The 20,642-nt window shown below is 44.0% G+C and overlaps 2 protein-coding genes across 2 annotated transcripts; one reads left to right on the forward strand and one right to left on the reverse strand.

Annotated features, from left to right (window-relative positions):
- Positions 1 to 12,246: 12,246 nt before the first annotated feature.
- On the forward strand, positions 12,247 to 16,962 carry LOC129826060 (sphingosine 1-phosphate receptor 1-like). The gene is made up of 2 exons (XM_055886362.1): positions 12,247 to 12,464; positions 13,980 to 16,962. The coding sequence occupies exon 2, from the start codon at positions 14,258 to 14,260 to the stop codon at positions 15,458 to 15,460; it is 1,203 nt and encodes a 400-aa protein (XP_055742337.1). The 5' UTR covers positions 12,247 to 12,464; positions 13,980 to 14,257; the 3' UTR covers positions 15,461 to 16,962.
- Positions 16,963 to 18,502: 1,540 nt separating this feature from the next.
- On the reverse strand, positions 18,503 to 20,615 carry LOC129826068 (kinetochore protein Spc24-like). Its single transcript, XM_055886375.1, has 6 exons — positions 20,528 to 20,615; positions 20,121 to 20,289; positions 19,874 to 20,018; positions 19,123 to 19,227; positions 18,907 to 18,983; positions 18,503 to 18,779 (listed from the first exon to the last, which is right to left on the reverse strand). Exons 2-6 carry the CDS (start codon positions 20,272 to 20,274, stop codon positions 18,673 to 18,675), a joined length of 588 nt encoding a protein of 195 aa, XP_055742350.1. The 5' UTR covers positions 20,275 to 20,289; positions 20,528 to 20,615; the 3' UTR covers positions 18,503 to 18,672.
- Positions 20,616 to 20,642: the final 27 nt, after the last annotated feature.

Here is a 20,642-nt window from a genome sequence, read left to right on the forward strand (position 1 = left end):
CAATACGCGTCAAGGTATGCAGTCATAATGAATTTATTTAAATGAAAGACGAACACTTAATACAAACTATACAAAATAACAAAACGACCGTGAAGCTACAAACGTTGTGCATAGACAGACAGGCTACAAACGTTCTGACATAGACAATTACCCACCATTAATGAGAGCCTATGGCTACCCTAAATAAGGCTCCCAATCAGAGACAACCGACATCAGCTGTCTCTAATTGGGAACTCATTCAGGTAACCATAGACTCTTCTAGATCACTCACCAACATAGACAACGCTAGACATCTACACTAAACACAAAACCATACTTTACACCCCATAACCCCTTTACCAAATAAACATCCAAAACCAACAAAACATAAACATTACCCATGTCACACCCTGACCTAACTAAAATAATCAAGAAAACAAAGAATAATAAGGCCAGGGCGTGACATAACCCCCCCCTTGAGGCGCGAACTCCGGGCGCACCATACACAGTCTAGGGGAGGGTCTGGGTGGGCTCCCCTCCACGGTGGCGGCTCCGGCTCTGGTCGTAGTCCCCACGTCACCACAGTACCTAACCACCTCCTAGGCCTCCTCCAAACGACCCCCCTCCACATTAACCCCATTGCATTCAGGGGCAGTTCCAGACTAAGGGGCAGTACCAGGGTAAGAGGCAGTACCAGGGTCAGGGGCAGTACCAGGGTCAGGGGCAGTACCAGGGTCAGGGGCAGTACCAGGGTCAGGGACAGTACCAGGGTAAGGGGCAGCACCAGGGTAAGGGGCAGCACCAGGGTAAGGGGCAGCACCAGGGTAAGGGGCAGCTCCGGACTGAGGAATGGCAGCTCCGGACTGAGGGACTGCAGCTCCGGACTGAGGGACTGCAGCTCCGGACTGAGGGACAGCCCATGGCTGGCTGACAGATCTGGCTGCTCATGGCTGGCTAACTGATCTGGCTGCTCATGGCTGGCTGACGGATCTGGCTGCTCATGGCTGGCTGACGGATCTGGCTGCTCATGGCTGGCTGACGGATCTGGCTGCTCATGGCTGGCTGACGGATCTGGCTGCTCATGGCTGGCTGACGGATCTGGCTGCTCATGGCTGGCTGACGGATCTGGCTGCTCATGGCTAGCTGACGGATCTGGCTGCTCATGGCTAGCTGACGGATCTGGCTGCTCATGGCTAGCTGACGGATCTGGCTGCTCATGGCTAGCTGACGGATCTGGCTGCTCATGGCTAGCTGACGGATCTGGCTGCTCATGGCTAGCTGACGGATCTGGCTGCTCATGGCTAGCTGACGGATCTGGCTGCTCATGGCTAGCTGACGGATCTGGCTGCTCATGGCTAGCTGACGGATCTGGCTGCTCATGGCTAGCTGACGGATCTGGCTGCTCATGGCTAGCTGACGGATCTGGCTGCTCATGGCTGGCTGACTGATCTGGCAGATCCTGTCTGGTTGGCGGCTCTGGCAGATCCTGTCTGGTTGGCGGCTCTGGCAGATCCTGTCTGGTTGGCGGCTCTAGCGGCTCCTGTCTGACGGACGGCTCTAGCGGCTCCTGTCTGGCTGGCGGCTCTAGCGGCTCCTGTCTGGCGGACGGCTTAGTGGGCTCATGGCAGACGGGCGGCTTTGCGGGCTCATGGCAGACGGGCGGCTTTGCAGGCTCATTGCAGACGGATGGCTCAGATGGCGCTGGGGAGACGGATGGCTCAGATGGCGCTGGGGAGACGGATGGCTCAGATGGCGCTGGGGAGACGAGCAGTTCAGTCAATGCTGTGCAGACGGCAGACTCCTGCCGGCTGAGGCGCACTGTAGGCCTGGTGCGTGGTGCCGGGACTGGTGGCACCGGGCTGGGGACACGCATCTCAGGGCTAGTGCGGGGAGCAGCAACAGGACGCACAGGACTCTGGGGACACACAGGAGGCTTGGTGCGTGGTTTAGACACTGGTGGTAAAGGGCTGGAGACACGCACCATATAGCTAGTGCGTGGAGGAGGCACTGGTGGTACTGGGTTGGGGCGGGGAGGTGGCGCCGGAAATACCGGACCGTGCAGGCGTACTGGCTCCCTTGAACGCCGAGCCTGCCCAACCTTACCTGGTTCTATGCTCCCCGTCGCCTGACCAGTAAGGGGAGGTGGAATAACCCGCACCGGCCTATGTAGGCGAACCGGGGACACCATGCGTAAGGCTGGTGCCATGTACGCCGGCCAGAGGAGACGCACTGGTGACCAGATGCGTTGGGCCGGCTTCATGACATATGGCTCAACGCTCCGTCTAGCCCGGCCGATACGTGGAGCTGCAATGTACCGAACCGGGCTATGCACGCGTACAGGAGACACCGTGCGCTCTACTGCGTAACACGGTGTCTGCCCGTACTCCCGCTCTCCACGGTAAGTACAGGGAGTAGGCGCAGGTTTCCTACCTGACTTCGCCACACTCCCTTTAAGGCCCCCCCCAAGAAATTTTTGGGTTGTACTCACGGGCTTCCAGCCTTGTCTCCGTGCTGCCTCCTCATATCGCCTCCTCTCGGCTTTCGCTGCCTCCAGCTCTTCACGAGGGAGGCGATATTCTCCAGGTTGATCCCACGGCCCCTTACCATCCAGTATCTCCTCCCATGTCCAGAAATCCTTTATGGGTAGGTCCTGTTGCCGCCTTCCATGCCGCTTGGTCCTATGGTGGGTAATTCTGTCACGATCGTGTACTGGAGAGAATGAGGACCAAGGCGCAGCTGGATATGAATACATCTTCTTTTTTAATTAAACGAACGAAGATGAACATGAAACGAAAAGACACTATTACAAACAAACAAAACAACAAAACGACCGTGAAGCTACAAACGTTGTGCATAGACAGACAGGCTACAAACGTTCTGACATAGACAATTACCCACCATTAATGAGAGCCTATGGCTACCCTAAATAAGGCTCCCAATCAGAGACAACCGACATCAGCTGTCTCTAATTGGGAACTCATTCAGGTAACCATAGACTCTTCTAGATCACTCACCAACATAGACAACGCTAGACATCTACACTAAACACAAAACCATACTTTACACCCCATAACCCCTTTACCAAATAAACATCCAAAACCAACAAAACATAAACATTACCCATGTCACACCCTGACCTAACTAAAATAATCAAGAAAACAAAGAATAATAAGGCCAGGGCGTGACACCAATAAGCCTTCCAATAAAACTACATTTTAAAACAGTCCCCCCATATAATTTTTTAAACATAATTTAACATGAACACCATGCCGGATCATTTTTCAGGGTTATAAACATGTGATGCACAGGGGAAAGAAGGTCAGTGGGGTAAATTACTTGTGGTAATTGGTTAATGAACAGAAGATCAGGATATTGTAAACCTTCCAAAGGGATCACACAAAAAGAACATGGAATCCATACGGGTAGTCATGTTTATGATAACAGAAACCATGTGTCCAAATAATCAGCCGTCCCACAAAATGATACATCTCTCAACTCAATTTAGACAGCTCATCAAAATAAACAAAGGGATGAGCCTGAATGGAAAGGCATGCTACTAATTTCCAAAGAACATCAACAAAGAGTGTAAACCAATATGAGCCTGTGCTGTAATTCCTTGTCCCTGTGTGTGGATGAGGTAGGATTTGGGGAATTGAAACCCTCTCCTGGGTTGAAGAGGGGGCTGTTCCAGGGCTACAGTTACAAAGTGCAGGAGACAGGAGTTTGGAAATCATCTACTCCTTGTCTCCTGGATATGTTTTACAGCGGAATACCTCACATGGCTCCACAGCCATACGGTACACAGACAGAGCGCAGACACAGTGGGGTGTTGATGTCCTCTTGCTGCCATGTGTTGAGCACTGTCACCATCATGCCCTTCACCGTTACAGTACACACTATCACCACCGGCAACTTGGCCCCACAGCTGTTTCCCATCTTTGATGCCTGTTTCCAACACGCACAGACTTGACATGATCGGAGAGAGACTGCCACGGACCACTACCGCCATGACCCAGATGAGGAAGTTACCGGTCCTGGTTTGTGTAGCCCAAGACCGGGTGGTTAATCGCTGGTGATGGGTAGAGAGAGGGAGGCAGGGATACAGAAGTAGCTAGAGACACATCAAACTCAGGCCCATGTCTGAATCTTCTGACTGTGTTCTCCAGATTGTGCTGGCTAGATCTACAGTAATGGGTTCTAGAGGGTTATTGTCAGCCAATGACAACCCAGTCACAAAAGGCAGGACAATTCACTTCCTGTAGTGATGGGAGTTATCACCACCACAGCCAGCATGCACTAACAAATTCTCTTCTCTTACTAAAATATGTCAGGTTTGAATTATATTCTAACAAGAGTCAAAGTTAGATTCACAAGTTTTTAAGAGAAAATATAAAGCCTTTGGGTTGTAAGTCCAATTTAAGCTCTTCACTACAATGAAAGGCCAAACATTACTCTCTCTTTTATGTGAGATGTAGTGCAGGAAATCAGAGAAGCAGAGACAACAATAGTTTTGATTTGGGTTAAGCTGAGCATCAGTGGAACATGCACGGCAGAACCTCTGTGATGGTCTGGGTAACTCTAACAGCTGCCTGGTTTCCCCCAGAGCGGCCCGTACCACACTGACAGAGCACACGCATAATTAAGGGTTTACCTTCCGCTTTTAGGGAATGCTATGAAACAATATACGGAACATATATTTAACATATAGGCGAGGGGGGTGGAAGAAGGCAGAAAGCGAGAGGTCTAGTGATAGCTGGGTGCTGTAACCAAACTCATAGATTTGTTTAGTTTCTCACTCAGACGGGTTTAAATCTAGCCTATTTGCTGGTTTGCATGGATTGAGCTAAGGAAATCCCATCCTTAGAAACATGGTCCAAGAGACAAACTTCTTGTTTATTCTTTGATTTGATTTAGTGCAAAGATGGTTATTTGAGATATTTGGTTTGTTTATTTGCTCGTGAAATTACAGATCCCATCATACTTTAGAAGTTACTGTCCAAACGTCCTCACCACAGCGTCATACGGGTTGAGCCAAGTGCATCTTATATGTAAACATCCATACCCTTGATTGAGAGAACTGTGCAGGCATACAACCTGAGGAATCTCCAGCACCACCATAGAACCTCACTTGAGTGAATGAGTGGGCTGGTTTCCCTCCACTGTGCTCATTTAACCCTAATAAACACACCAAAAGGCATAGGGGGAATAAAAGAAGGAACACTTACATTGTCTCAAAACATTGTTAGTCACGCTACACTTGACTTGAACAGGGCCGTATCAACAGTCAAAACGCTTGAAGCAAACCACATCCAAATCAAAAGAAAGAGCGGAACAAGGGGAGAAAAAGACTCCAGGGCATGGCCGTAGTAGCATTTTGCCTTATCAGCCTTTACACTCCATATTTTAATGATTAACTTTCCTCTCGGGAAGCCAGCCACTCCAGTCCGGCTCACTTCTGACACTGTAGGTTCAACTTTATGGTCTTATTTTTTATGGAGGTAAAAAGGTTATACAATGGATTGGGGAATAGTGATGTTTGTGAGATGACTGGCCTGGGGGTGGTCGTAGTTAGGTACGGCTATTGAATACAGACAATGGGCCTGAAAAAAGTTATTTTTAATGTTGACGTGTGCTTCTTAGAATGGCTTTACATTACATATTAGGTCTGTACACTTCCATAGTCTGTCCTAAATACAAATCAGAGATATTATATTACTTCCCCCAAACCCATAAAAGGCGTCATTGAGACACTGTTACAATGACCCATATCCTGTACCTCAGTAGCTAACACACAGGTGATGTGGTCAGAGGGTATGCTCTCCTCTCTACAGGAAGAGAGTATGAACCCAGGGCTAGATCTCATTAGTGCTGGAGTTCACCAGAGGAAAAATGAAGACAACTTTATTCATCTGTATTCATTCATTCAATGAATACACATTCACTCTTTTATCGTGTACCAGGGGAACACCAAAACTGGAAAGGGTCCCAGGGTCGGATGCTGGATTTTCCCATCGTCTAGATGAAAAGAGTCTTGCCATTTAGCATTTCATTTCGGATTCCGCCCCCCTCCAAGATGGCTGCCCCCTCTGTGTGGAAGCGAGGGTGGCTCTTCCCAGAATCTGACTCCTGACTAAGACATGGTGGGCTAATTGGTGCTTATTGGTCATTGAAAAAGTTAGAATAAATCTGGTGAAAGACCTAACTCATTCACATGACTCACCCAGAACGGTTACACCCCCACCCCTTTCTCCCCTTCTCCATGGGAATGTTATTTCTTCCATTCCTCCTTCCAGGATGAACTCATCCCAAACCACGATTCACCGCGGCTTCGTAGAACAAAACAGCCTTTCATAAGACTCTTCATTCAAATCATACTCAGCAACAGCTAATCTGGAAAAATACATATGTAATAGAATGAGCAAAATTTGTAGGTCATCCAACATGATGCTAGCTAGGGAGCCTGAGAATTGAAAGTGACAGTAAGTGTAATATTGTCAGTAAAACCCTTTATCCTAAGGCCTGGGGAGGGGCTGGGGACCAAACCAACCTCTAGAATGTAGTGTTTCAGAAGGTTGCTACGTCACTACATTCTCGAGGTTGGTTTGGTCCCCAGCCCCTCCCCAGGCCTTAGGATAAAGGGGACCTGGAATGCGTTGTTATATTATGTTGATAGACGAGACACAGCAGCAGGGAAAATGGGTTGACACTGCACTTTTAGGGTGATATCTCTGTGGTAGGGGTTTGTATTCAAAAAGCAATGCACGTCAGCTTCAGAGTGAGGATTTGTAGAGGTTTAGATAAAAGCTGAGGATGTTTGTGTTTATGCACAGACAAAGTCACATTCACATTTTGCAGAGTGTGTGTATAATCAAACTATTCCCAAATGGGAGCCTCTTCCTGTTGTTTATTTGTCCCAGACAATCCCCACTGACTGCAACGACAACATCAAACTGAACAAAGCGTTTTCCATCTCCTGTTCCACTCAAAAAGAGGAAAAATGTACATGGGAAAAGATTAAAACAAGTTTGTTTACCCAGTGAAATAAATGAATGCATTCCAGTGTAATTTCTGTTTTATTGCACCACCCCCCTCTATAAAGTCTGCCTGGCTTACACACAAAGGCTAAACTTCAAGAGTGTGTTTCCTTATAAAAACAAAAAGTCTGGATCACAGCAATTTGACATTCTGCTCTACTTGAGAATTCCAAACACACAAAGCTACAGACCTACAGGCGAGTCGAGACTATGGTCCATACACTTAATACAACAATTGCTGCCCACGTTTTATATTTTTGCATGCATTTCCATGTAAGACATGCTAGTTTATATACTAGAAGTCACACACAGGGAATGGACAAGAGAGGGAGGCAGATACAATCTTCATCCATCTATCCATACTCAAATTGTGAGAGAATAGTGTAGTGAGTCCTGTTGTGTGGTTTAGAAAAGGACTGCATCACAGGACAGCCTCAGAGTTCTCCAGACAGCCAGTGGCTGGGAGGAGAGTCAGGTGATGTGCCTGACAGAGGTAGACAGACCAGTAATGGAAAGGAAAAGTCCAGCAGTTTCATATGTTTCCCTTACTTCCTCTCATTTGGAACTTGGGCTGTGGTCATTGTTTGAACACTAAGCTGTAGTTAATCACCATCAAAACCTGGACTTTCTACACAGAAAGGCAGGCGAACAACTTGTTGCACACATTCAGAGACATTTTTATGAACTCTGTCAGTCTCTGTCCTTTAGTCTCTCCACTGTAGCCTCTGTGGGAGGTTTGTGATGGACAGAGGCTTTGTCCAAGCCACCCTACCCAGATACGGTGCTCCAGACAGGAGGAGTGGAAATCCCATGACCTCACTTCACCCAGAGCAACATTGGGTCAACAAGCCGCCCAAATCAACAACTTCCAAATTAAAAAACAGCCACTCCCTCAACCTACTGTACATTTGAAATATGACACTTTGCATTTAACTGAGAGAGAAAGAGAGAAGAGAGAAGAAAGAGTGCAAACACTTTCTGCTCATGTGTATCTTGTGGCTTGCATCTACGCGCTGTATGTTTTGTGATGAATCCTGCCAAAAAGATAGTGTGGAACAAGTAGGGGAGTAAGGGAAATCAAATCAAATCAAAGTTTATTTGTTACGTGCGCAGAATACAACACTCCTCCTGTCTGGACCTTACAGTGAAATGCTTACTTACAGCCTCTAACCAATAGTGCAAAAAAGGTGTTAGGTGAACAATAGGTTGGTAAAGAAATAAAACAACAGTAAAAAAGACAGGCTATATACAGTAGCGATGCTATAAAAGTAGCGAGGATACATACAGACACCGGTTAGTCAGGCTGATTGAGTTGAGCCAAAGGATGGATGAGAAGACATGTCCTTTTGAGTTCAACCAGTGTCATCCAGATGAAATATTGTTTAACCCCTCACTTTCATTCTCTGTTCTGTTGACCGTGTGAAGTGAAGGGGTCAGAGTTGAATCAGAGGATGAAGATATTTAACAAGCTCTTGATTGGATAAACACACTAACGAAACACCGTTCTAAGCAGTGGGAAGGTGTGATTGCTTTTCTCATGACCTTTTCAGGGTCCTTCATACAGTATGTACGGCAGGCACTGTTATTTTGACTGAGGTGAGAATATTATTCTGAGGTGAGAATGTTGCTCATCAACTGGATTAGCGCTGAAATGCTGCAGCCAAAGGAAGTTGTCATAGTCTCAGAATGCAATGCTACACTGAGGTGTGATTCTCGCATCCCACAATGGACAAAATAGTAAGAGAGAAAGAATCCTGTATCATTATGAAACAAGCAGAATTATCAGACTGATCAACAGGGACCCTCTTTTTTGGGGGAGTTTCTGGCTCATCAATCAAGACATGACAGCCATACTGGCAATGTGCCTACCCTAAAAGGACAACACACAGAGCACACAAACAACAGATACATTAAAAACTCATCTTTACTCCCATTGACTTCCACATTACAAGACCAACGTCACAGAAATATATCATCCAAATCCAAAGCACTTCATGCATGTACTATACTCCCTAGGGGCGATGGGCGACTAATGAAGTGTCACGTTCCTGACCTGTTTTCTCTTGTTTTGTATGTGTTTATTGGTCAGGGCGTGAGCTGGGTGGGCATTTCTACGTGTTGTGTTTCTATGTTGGGTTAAAGGGTTGCCTGGTATGGCTCTCAATTAGAGGCAGGTGTTTGGCACTTCCTCTGATTGAGAGTCATATTAAGGTAGGTTGTTCTCACTGTTTGTTGGTGGGTGATTGTCTCCTGTGTTTTCCATGTCTATGTCGAAGTGTTTTGTGTCAGCACTGATGTTTGTATAGCTTCACGGTCGTCTGTTCGGTTTGTTGTTTTGTTTTTTCCTTCTTTAAGAATAAAGAAGATGTACTTTCCACGCGCTGCGCCTTGGTCCTCTCTCAGTCCCGTTGACGATCGTGACATGAAGAGTACAGACACAAGACCTGAAGGAGAATAATGGGGGACTGAGTAGATTCCTACTGTGGGAAGCAGCTGGGCGGAGTCGGGTGTCATTCTGTCTACTCTTTGTGTGTTAATGAGGGTGATATGGTGAGATAGTGTCACAGCAGGAGGCTAACTGCCACTCGGGTGACAGGCCCATGGAGAGGATCACCTTCTTAGCAAGCAGCCACTGGGTGGGCCTTAGGCCAGGGGACAACTGAGACAGGCAGGACAAGTCAGGGTTTACCACCAGTTATCTACTGCGGGGCCAACTGAAAATTACTTAATGGGGGCAAGAAAATAAATAGTTTAACTCCAGAGAAGCAGCTGACGTGAGAAGTATGCCTCCTCAACAGTTAAATAAAACAGCCTTACAGAGAAAAATTGCTTAAATAGATTTAGCCTCTAGAAGCTGATGGAGCATGTCAAAGGAATGGAACCCAATCGACTAAAAACGAGTCTCATGTCTCATGCAGTAACAAGAACAATGTATGTGTGTTCTGTAAATGTGATTTGTTTACAACGTATTATGAGTCCTCTTCTAACTGGAAATGAGTAAGGTGGCATTGCATTCCCAAAGGACAGTGTGTTCCACGTCAAGCTGGAATGCACAGTGTCAGTGTCGAATCCGTCTTACTATGACTTCATAGGTGTTTCTCAAGGAAATCCCTCTCCCTTCTAGACACAATGAGACGGCTTCCTGTTTAGAGAAAGTAGGATCCAGCCACTCAGCCACCCACCATCCCTTTACGTAATTTCCACATACTAATGTAGTAATTTATCACAACTGCACAAAGTGCACATATTGTTGTATTTCCATCATCCTCCTCATCCTCAGAAACATGTACGGTTATGAGGAAGGTCTACATACTCTATACGCGTTGAGGTGTGGGAACTGACAGAGAGCATTGTCCAAATCATGAAAAAGAACCATGGACCACGTTTTCATTCAGAATGTGAATAAAGATAAGATGTAAACCAATAAAACTTAAAAAGGTAAGTACCATATCATTGTAGGAAGTGCAGTCTGGTCTCATATACTAGACGTAACATAGTAAAAGTAAATCCGGGCCCTCAAATTATGCTGAACAAAAAAATAAACGCATATGCAACAATTTCAATGATTTTACTGACTTTCAGTTCATATAAGGAAATCAGTGAATTTAAATAAATTCATTAGGCCCTAATCTATGGATTTCACATGACTGGGCAGGGGCGCAGTCATGGGTGGACCTGGGAGGGCATAGGCCCACCTACTTGGGAGCCAGGCCACCCACTGGGGAGCCAGGCCCAACCAATCAGAATGAGTTTTTCCCCATAAAAGGGCTTTATTACAGATAGAAATACTCCTCAGTTTCATCAGCTGTCTGGGTGACTGGTCTTAGACGATCCCGCAGGTGAAGAAGCCGGATGTGGGGGTCCTGGGCTGGCATGGTTACACGTGGTCTGCGGTTGTGAGGCCGGTTGGATGTTCTGCCAAATTCTCTAAAACGACACTGGAGGCGGCTTATGGTAGAGAAATTAACATTCTCTGGCAACAGCTCAAGTGGACATTCCTGCAGTCAGCATGCCAATTGCACGCTCCCTCAAAACTTGAGACATCTGTGGCATTGTATTGTGTGACAAAACTGCATATTTTAGAGTGGCCTTTTATTGTCTCCAGGACAAGGAGCACCTGTGTAATGATCATGCTGTTTAATCAGCTTCTTGATAGGCCACACCTGTCAGGTGGATGGATTATCTTGGCAAATGAGAAATGCTCACTAACAGGGATGTAAACAAATATATGCACAACATTTGAGGGAAATAAGCTTTTTGTGCGTATGGTACATTTCTGGGATCTTTTATTTCAGCTCATGAAACATGGGACCAACACTTTACATAGTATGATATGTTACGCTTGGTATGGTTACCTGAGACAGAAGGTTACTTAAGGCAAAATTAAAGGAGGGAAAGGGAAAGGGAAAGGGGGGTACCTAGTCAGTTGCACAACTGAATGCCTTCAACTTAAATAAATCAATCACTGAATCAGTGATTGGTCGAGCATATAACGTGTATAACGTCTAGTAACCCAAATGTTGCGTGTTCAAATTTCATCACGGAAAACTTGTGCATTTTAGTTAATTAGCAACATTTCAACTACTTTCTACTTTTTAGCTACTTTGCAACTACTTAGAATGTTAGCTAACCCTTCCCTAACCCTAACCTTAACCCTTTTAGTTAACCCTTCCCCTAACCCTAACCTTAACCCTTAACCTAACCTTAACCCTAACCCCTAGCTAACATTAGTCAACTAGCTACGGTTAACATTAGCCTCCTAGCCACCTAGCTAACGTTAGCTACAACAAATTGGAATTCATAACATATCATATATTTTGCAAATTCGTAACATATTGTACATTTAGCAATTTATAACATATCATACAAATTGTAATTCGGAACTTATAATACGAAATTGATGATGGATATCCACAAACTAATACATACCATACGAAACTTAACATATCATACTAAATGGAGTGTGATGTATTTATGTACAGAATCATATTAAATGCTCTGAGACCAGTTTGGGAAGTAGTATTGTGATCCATTTTACAACCACCGATCAAAAACGTATCAGATGGCATTGACCTAGAAAGAATGCACTTTTAAACCTTACAGCATGCGCAACTGCCTGTAGCCAAAACAGATCATAAATGCCTCCCACTGCATCCCTGCAATAATTGTAAACCAGAGAGTAATGCTATTTCATCTCCAAGCCACCTCGGACAATTTATTTACCTACAGTTATTGCGACTTCAGAAGCCAATTAAAGGAGAGGTAGGGAGGAAGCCTGAGCGTTGGAGGGCAGAGTCCAGCCCAGCCCACTTCAAGTCGAGTCCTGCACCAGTCTATTTTCTCTTATCACCATCTGTCACGTCTGATCATCAGTCAGAGCGTACTGTATTCAACGCAAGACAACTGTGCTAAATAAGAACACGTTCTCAGGCAAAGTGAAACTTTTAAAAGGTAGGTCTTTGTAGTTATATTTGTGTAATAGCCTACTTATATTTGTACGGAGTATTCTTCGGATTTATAGATATTTTAATGATACTTGTTTGGTATTTATATATTCAACAGATATTATGGTGTTTTAGACAGTTGATCGAAATTCTATAATTTGATGGCATATAAAAACTAGGCTAAAGCAAGGACAGGTTTATTTGTCTTATATTTGAGAAATTCAGCAATGTTGTGGAAAATCCAGATATTTACCTTCACAATTTTGATACAAGCCTGTAGCCTATACTTGCCCACTGATAAGTTGATGAAAACAACAGATTTCAGTGTTGTCTTGTTATTTTTCTGAAATAATAAAAAACTTGAATAACTAATAATTGTTTAAAAAACGTAACTTAATTCATACATTTGCATACCCAGTCCATAATAATTTTGAAGTAGTGTTTTATCATATGCTATGTTTCAAACAGATAGGCAACAGTGCCTCAAATACAATTTAATACAATTGTATTTGCACATGCTTGTAAACAACAGGTGTAGACTAACACTAAAATGCTTACAGACGGGTCCATTCCCAAAAATGCAGAGTTAAAGATTAAAAAAATAAAAATAGTGGGACAAGGAATAAATACACAGTGCACAACGAATAACAATAACGAGTGAAAATAACATGGCTATACAGGGAGTACCTGTACGGAGTTGATTTGCAGGGGTACGAGGTAATTGACGTAGCTGTGTATATATAGGTATGGGTAAAGTGACTGGACAACAGGATAGATAATAGACAGTAAATAGACAGTAGCATGTGTGTGTGTGTGTGTGTGTGTGTGTGTGTGTGTGTGTGTGTGTGTGTGTGTGTGTGTGTGTGTGTGTGTGTGTGTGTGTGTGTGTGTGTGTGTGTGAGAGAGAGAGAGTGTGTGTGGCGTCAGTATGCATGTGTGTGCGTTTTATGTGTGTGTTTTAAGGTGTTAGTGTAAGTATGTGTGATTGTAGAGTCCAGTGTGTGTGTGTATAGAGTCAGTGAAGGAGATTTAGTGCATACAAAAAGTGTTTGTGTGTGTGTTGGGGTGTCAGTGTAAGTATATGTGTATATGTGAGTGTGCCTACATTTATGTTCATGTGTGCATCGAGAAAATTAATCAAAGTTGACAGGCAGAATGACAGTTTTGCCCCCCAAAATAAAACTGAGCTTGAAGACAAAGATAAATATGCTAAAGATGAATATGAATTAGTGACATAATAGGCCAAGTTTCTCCAGGACAAAACACTAATATTGGGAATTCTGTTATTATGTCTTTTTAATGGCGCCTTAGCTTGGTAATTTCTCATTTGTAAGGCACTTGTGGAGTAAAGTCTTTGCTAGTTTCATACTCAAACACATTCTATTAGAATTTGAATGAAGACAGGTACTGTTAATTACAAGATTAATGAGGAATGTACGACCCCCCTTTTCTTTACATGTGTGTGTTGTTACAGATAAATAGGCTATTATACTGTATTTCAATACTGTTATTTTGTTTCCAGGTTTCTTGCTTGTCTGAGCCATCCAGTGGATTGTCCAGGCATTGCACAGTTTTGGATAATGCTATCACATTGAACATTCTTATTACCATCCATTCTAATACTAAATACAAAAAACTGGACTGATCTAGTTGTCAGAAACGACATTCAAAGATAGATTTCCTAAGGAATGTACATTCCCCACTTCCAACATATTGAATTATGGACTGCTTAAGAACTATGTGACGCAGAGTGGAAAGCATCTTGTCAGCTAAAAAGAAAGCAACATTCCCAGAATACCAATGGAAGCATCGCATGCCGCTTACGCTGCTGTTGCTGCCCCCACTGTGGTTCCCATGACCCCCTCGGCAGGGTACCTGCTCCGGATGTTCCACGAGTACCAGAGCAATGCTGTCATCAGAGAACACTACAACTACACAGGCAAACTGAAGGAGAACAAGTACAAGGATGGACTAAAGCCAGAGGCCATAGCCTTCCTGCTGATCTGCTTGCTCATAGTGCTGGAGAATGCTGTGGTGCTGTTAGCTATCTGGAGGAACAAAAAATTCCATCTGCCCATGTACTATCTGTTAGGCAGCCTAACACTCTCAGACCTGCTAGCAGGCTTCACCTACATGGTGAACATTGTGACTTCAGGGGCCAACACGTTAAATATGACCCCTGTGCTGTGGTTCCTGAGGGAGGGGGGGGTCTTCATAACGCTGGCCGCCTCCGTCATCAGCCTCCTGGCCATCGCCATTGAGCGCCACGTCACCATGGTGAGGATGAAGCCCTACCAGGGGGCCAAGCGAGGCCGGATGTTTGCCCTGATCGGGGCCAGCTGGGTTCTGTCAGTGTTCCTGGGGGTGCTGCCCGTCCTGGGCTGGAACTGTATGGGCCGTCTGGACCAGTGCTCCACCGTCCTGCCGCTCTTCGCCAAAAGCTACATCCTCTTCTTCATCACCGTGTTCACCGCTGTGCTGCTGGCCATTGTGGTGCTTTATGTGCGCATTTTCCACACTGTCAAGTCCAACACAAAGCACCTGGGCTCTGGCCCGCAGCGCAAAGGCCTGGCCCGCAAGTCCCAGAAGTACATGGCCCTGCTGAAGACTGTCACCATCGTGCTGGGCGTCTTCATCGTCTGCTGGCTGCCTCTCTTCATCCTCCTCCTGCTGGACTTCTGCTGCCCGGCACGGAGCTGCCAGGTGCTCTTCAAGGCGGACTACTTCCTGGGCATCGCCATGTTCAACTCTCTCCTCAATCCCATCATCTATACACTGACCAGTAAGGACATGAGGAGGGCCATCCTGAGGCTGCTGTGTCAACGCTGCCTCCTCACCAAGGATGGCCAGGTGAAGAAGATAGGTGTGCCCTTCCTAGAGTGCAGTACCAGTAAGACTGAGGCGCCCTCCCATAGGCTGGAGGGCCTGGAGATCACAGTCTCCTCTGCCAACTTCACCCCTTCCACTATTAAAGCCATCTACCCCAGGATGTCAAAGACATGACTTGTCCATGACGGCCCAATGTGACTCAGCAGTAATAATGGATAATTGTCCAATTACAGTAAGAGCACAGTTCTGGATACCCCCTTGACTGGACCACTCTTCGGCACCATCTTACAGCTGTGAGACTACTACATGTTACGTATGGGTTGTAAATGGAACTACAAGCAAGGAGGAAGTAATACTCTTCCTCTCACCTCAATGGTAGCGAACGTCAGCGGAACCCACCATTGTCCTATGTTTTGCCTTCCTCCGCTGGTCTGGCATTTTCTTCCTAGACAGATAAGCTGGAGGTTTCCACTTAAAGACTGGTCGGTCTATTGTTAGGAAGTCAAACCTCAGTCACAGTGTTAGAGAAATAAATACCTTGTTGGTTTTTACTCTTCGGCGCGAAGCATTAAACGGATTAATATGCTGTTCTCATACTGTGAAATTCCTTTTCTCGTATGCTGAGATACAGTATATATTTCATACGTTAACAATCTTCCATAATCCAAACTGCAGAATAGAAAAACCCTCCTGAAGGAATGGATTCATATTTGTAGCAGTATTTTGAATTCACCATTTACCGGTAGTTAAAGAGAACCACTCAACCAGCAGCTGTGAAATTAACGTTTTTCATGTATTTTTATTATACAAACATTGAAAACACATTCAGTAGATATTATTTTGAGTCATATACATAATTAAAGTATACATTTGAGTCATGCTAGGGCTCATCCTTATATCCCCTCTAAAGAAAATACATAATACAAACATAATGACATGTAGTTAAAACATGAAGCATCCACACCCAAAACTGCTGCCAGAACCATGTCATTTTTGTCATCTGATCTCACGTCAGCTGGAATTCTGGGTAGAGGTTCCCAGACCAACATTAGAGGCTTGGTGGCTTAGAAACACAGATAATTTCATGTTGATGCCTCTTCTGGTTTGCACATCTTTGGAGGTCTCTAAAACACACGTAGCAGCAGACATGATTGAGAGCAATTAAAAGGACAGATTAGGCTTATTGACGGCTCTGGTTTTGTGGACTCAAAGTATGGAAATCATACTGAACACAGCCTGTTCACAAAAACAATAGCCTTCAGAACTTTCCTGTACAAGCTGGAGAATATCCCTCTCATGCAATGAAGTGTTATGTCTATCTTCTGTAAACAGTGGTTAATTAATAGAAATTTGTCAAAAACAAACCACAAATGCTTGGGGTTCCATGTATGAAGTTCCATTGTGACAGCAGTGGTGTTTGAAAGCAAGCAATTCAAATCTTTCACATTGTATATAAATGTACAAATGAAAAAAAATTTTTTATCTTACTGTACTATACGGTATATTGTGTAAATAAAATGAACTATAGTTTCTGTATTTTGAACTAAACTTAATTTATGAGGCCACTGCCAATGTTTTATATGTACATTCAAACGATAAATAAATGTATGTAAACAACATCTCCAAAAACAGTATTTTTGGACATTGTTTTGCAGAATAAACATCCATACAAATAACATGTATTCTAGTTATTTCCTCTCACCAAATCTTTGTGAAGCCAGAGGCCTCATGTGTGAGAATATGACAGTGCTAGTGTCAATGTGGTGAGAGCGATGTTTAAGATCTTTCACAGGAAGCTTACACTCCCATCATCCACCAGCTATAAAAGGCTTTGACCTATAGTCACCACATACCATATACTTCAACACTGAAAAGTGCATAAACACTGATAAGCATATGTCAACTTAATTAATTTGAGAAGATGGAACAGTCTACAAAATATACATATACTTCAACACTGAAAAGTGCATAAACACTGATAAGCATATGTCAACTTAATTAATTTGAGAAGATGGAACAGTCTACAAAATATACATATACACCAAGGTGTAGTTTCCCACGATAGAGCAGAGACAGATGCCAAAGAAACAATGTACTGTATATCACAATAAAATGTAAATGTCTGATTGATGCTGAAGTTATTGAAGTAAACACACAAGCACACCCGACAAACCCCCAACATGACCCACAGTGCACCAAATCCATACCACAAGCAACCACCCAAGAAGAAGCATGCACTTGTGGTAACACAGAGAGAAGGCAGCAGTCATTGGGGACAATAGACTTGACGCCCCGTTTCCAGTAAGATTATCAACAAGAAACCACCAGCTGACGAGGTTACACGAGTTGAGATCCAAACGAAACCTGTCACCCGCCCTGTACCAAATCAACTACTCACCACATGCTACACTGGCAGAAACCTACCTAAGCATCGGCAATAAAATTACTAATTTACAAAACGTGTGGGACGTGCAATGAAGAGTAATGGTAAGATTTGCATAAATTGTGTGTGAGCAAAAAACTGCCCTTTTCCATTCAAAACTAGAAACAAGTCCTCTCAACCATAAATGGTTGAACTCACTTTGTCAACTTGGACTTTTGCAAGTGGGTCAAGTTTGGGCTGGCCACAAATTTAATAAATAGTTGCTCTAAAATGAAATCATCTTCACAATAACTCATGTCAGGCTTTCTGCCCTGCCAATTATTTTATTCCTTGGGCTTTTAGGCTAACAGATGTTCATTAGGAAAATTCAATGGGTTGACAACTAATAACAGCAACACATTATTACTGCAGCAGTTACAATGATCTTTTTATTCAACCAAAATCTCAGAAACACTATCCAATTGCGCATCCTCCTTGCTTTAGACATTGAAAGCCCATGGAGGAATAGCATTTACCATGAATAACAGTTACCATTCCAGAAACTCTCAAACTTTGCAAATTATTATTTTTTATTGCTGCAATGCAGTACAGAATACTGTCTGTTGCATAAGCACATCTTCAAATTGGACATTTATTGCATTAAAAAGGTGAGCAGCACCCAACTTTTCAATACAGTAATTTCAGTACTGTATCAAAAAGCAGTGGGCTTGCAATGACACCTATTGGGAGAAAATAGCCTTTATTAAAATCATATTGACTATGGTGAAAGTAGATACAAATAAAAGCTAGGGTTATAGGTTACTACCCAAATAAGTATTCTAGGAAATGTGATATTTAGAAAAACTGCTTTATTCAATATAACAAAATGTCATGGAAGGCAATACCAACAATAGGAATACAATCTTAGTTTAAAACAAATATATTACAACACAAACACAACAGACAATCCAACTACAGGACAAACAACTACTGGACAGATATGGCAACTTTACTTTGATCTCTTCTACCATTCAGTGCTGACAAAGTTCCACAGCTCATCACTGACTGAACACCGAGACCGCACAGAGGTGTCTATGTTGATTGGTGTGGCCAGGTCAGCTCCATAGTGAACTGAAAGGGATTAAAGTACACTCAAACTTTAGTTAAACGCAACCAAAATCCACATCAGCCAGCCATTAAACAAGAATTCCACATTTGTGACTCTGTGATGGAAAAACAGTTATGCAGTGACAAATACCTCCTCTCAGAATGTGTGGCTCCGTGTCATACTCCCACTTGATCTTGGTCACCTTGTGGTACAACTGGGCCACGTATCTGCAGAATGAACAGTTTGTCAAGTTGCACCATGCTGTTCATGATGTGAGATCAATGCTCACCGACTATCATGGTTTAGTGTGGTGGGCTCGTGTGGTGTTGGGAGTGATTATTTCAGTATGCTGTTAGTCCTACTCACATGGCTGATGGGATGACCTCTGTAGTGTCATCATCAACCTCCTGCTGCAGGGTCTGCAGCTCCTGCTCCGAGTCACGCAGACTCTCCAGCTCCCTCTGCAGGAACCTGAGGAACAGGTCAAGGAAACCAACACGGGGAGAATCTCAAGTGGTGCTGTTCGACTCCTCGTTTCCTCAACTCCATCTTCTACTACTCCTCAACTCCAACCTCTCCTTGCCTGATTTTGAAAAAAGTCAAAGGTAATTGAGGAGCGGAGTTGAGGAAACAAATGCGCTTGTATTAAATAAGAATCCTTGTCCACTAGTATGTCATCAGGCAAATTACGTTTACAGGGGTGGAGTCCCAAAATAAGTGTAACGTGATAAAAACATTTAGGTAGTATATCAAATCTATGTCGTTTAAAAAATATATATATATATATTCTTTTAAATGTGTGCATGGATTTCTCTTTTGCAAAAACAGCTGATTTAAAGGTGTTGTTGCATATTTTAACACACTTCAGCGCTAGTCACCGGGAGGATCCTCTGCATACTCACTGTATGGCATATAAACTGAAATCTCAAAATACTTTCAACAATGGATGGCAGCCTGGTCAGCCTGCAGCAATGGATAAGCTCAAGGTAGAATGTGACTGCTCCCTATATGTATTATCTGGGCAACACAGCACTCATGTGCACTTTTGAGAGCACCAGTTGCAGTACATTTAGAACTTGTTCTGTGTAGAGACAGAGCATGACTGGGTGAAGGATACTGTAGTTCTGAGTCCATGTTCTGGCTCCTTGCTGTACACTGCTGCAGCTCCTGCTCCAGGCTGTCCAGTTCCCGCTCTGCCTGGATCTTCTGCCCCTCCATGTCCAGCAGTTTCTGGCTCGCCTCATCCTCACACTGAACTACACCTGAGGACAATGGCGATCAAGATTAGGCTATATATCTTGAAGGCATGGAAAGAAAGTAAGTTATCATATGATAGGATCTACAAGTTAATTATTTTTCCTTACCGTTTAACACCAGTGTGATGGTTTTCTTCGTGTACAAGTGTCGCTCAAAGAAAGACTGCTGTTTTTCTCTCACTTTTCTTAATTCATCGTCAGCTTTGCTGCTTTTCAGTATTTTGACCATCGACTCTCCCGTGTCCATAACGTCCTGAAGCATGGTGACACGTCTTTTCTGTGGAATATTTTAGTAGAAATAGATAATAAATGACTGCCTGTTCTAGAGCAGACTAGCCACAAAAATTGTTTGCTGCCTACGGTCAACAAAATCAAATGCCATGTCTAACTAACGTTAGCTGCAGAGGCTCTTATTTGAAAACAGCAATCAACTTTAATGCCCAGGCCCTCTGACAGCTACTGTTACTAACATCTTAATTAGATACGTCTAGAAAGTTGTACAAGCATTAACTTGCCGTGTTTTGCCGAATGTAAACAGTTCACTGACAGTTTTGGTTCACTTCAGTAGTTTCCGTAATTCAAAGTTGTCCTGCGAACGCGCGCACTCACATGAGGTGCCAGCGAAAGTGC

Source organism: Salvelinus fontinalis, chromosome 2 (genome assembly GCF_029448725.1).
Source record: "Salvelinus fontinalis isolate EN_2023a chromosome 2, ASM2944872v1, whole genome shotgun sequence".
In the NCBI taxonomy this organism is placed as follows: domain Eukaryota; kingdom Metazoa; phylum Chordata; class Actinopteri; order Salmoniformes; family Salmonidae; genus Salvelinus; species Salvelinus fontinalis.

Coding starts and splice junctions, on each gene's coding strand:
- LOC129826060 (XM_055886362.1), top strand. CDS start 14,258: ATGGAAGCATCGCATGCCGCTTACGCTGCTGTTGCTGCCCCCACTGTG.
- LOC129826068 (XM_055886375.1), bottom strand. CDS start 20,274: ATGCTTCAGGACGTTATGGACACGGGAGAGTCGATGGTCAAAATACTG. Junction 18,984..19,122: donor GAGGTCATCCCATCAGCCAT/GTGAGTAGGACT, acceptor TTCATTCTGCAG/ATACGTGGCCCAGTTGTACC. Junction 18,780..18,906: donor GCCACACATTCTGAGAGGAG/GTATTTGTCACT, acceptor AATCCCTTTCAG/TTCACTATGGAGCTGACCTG.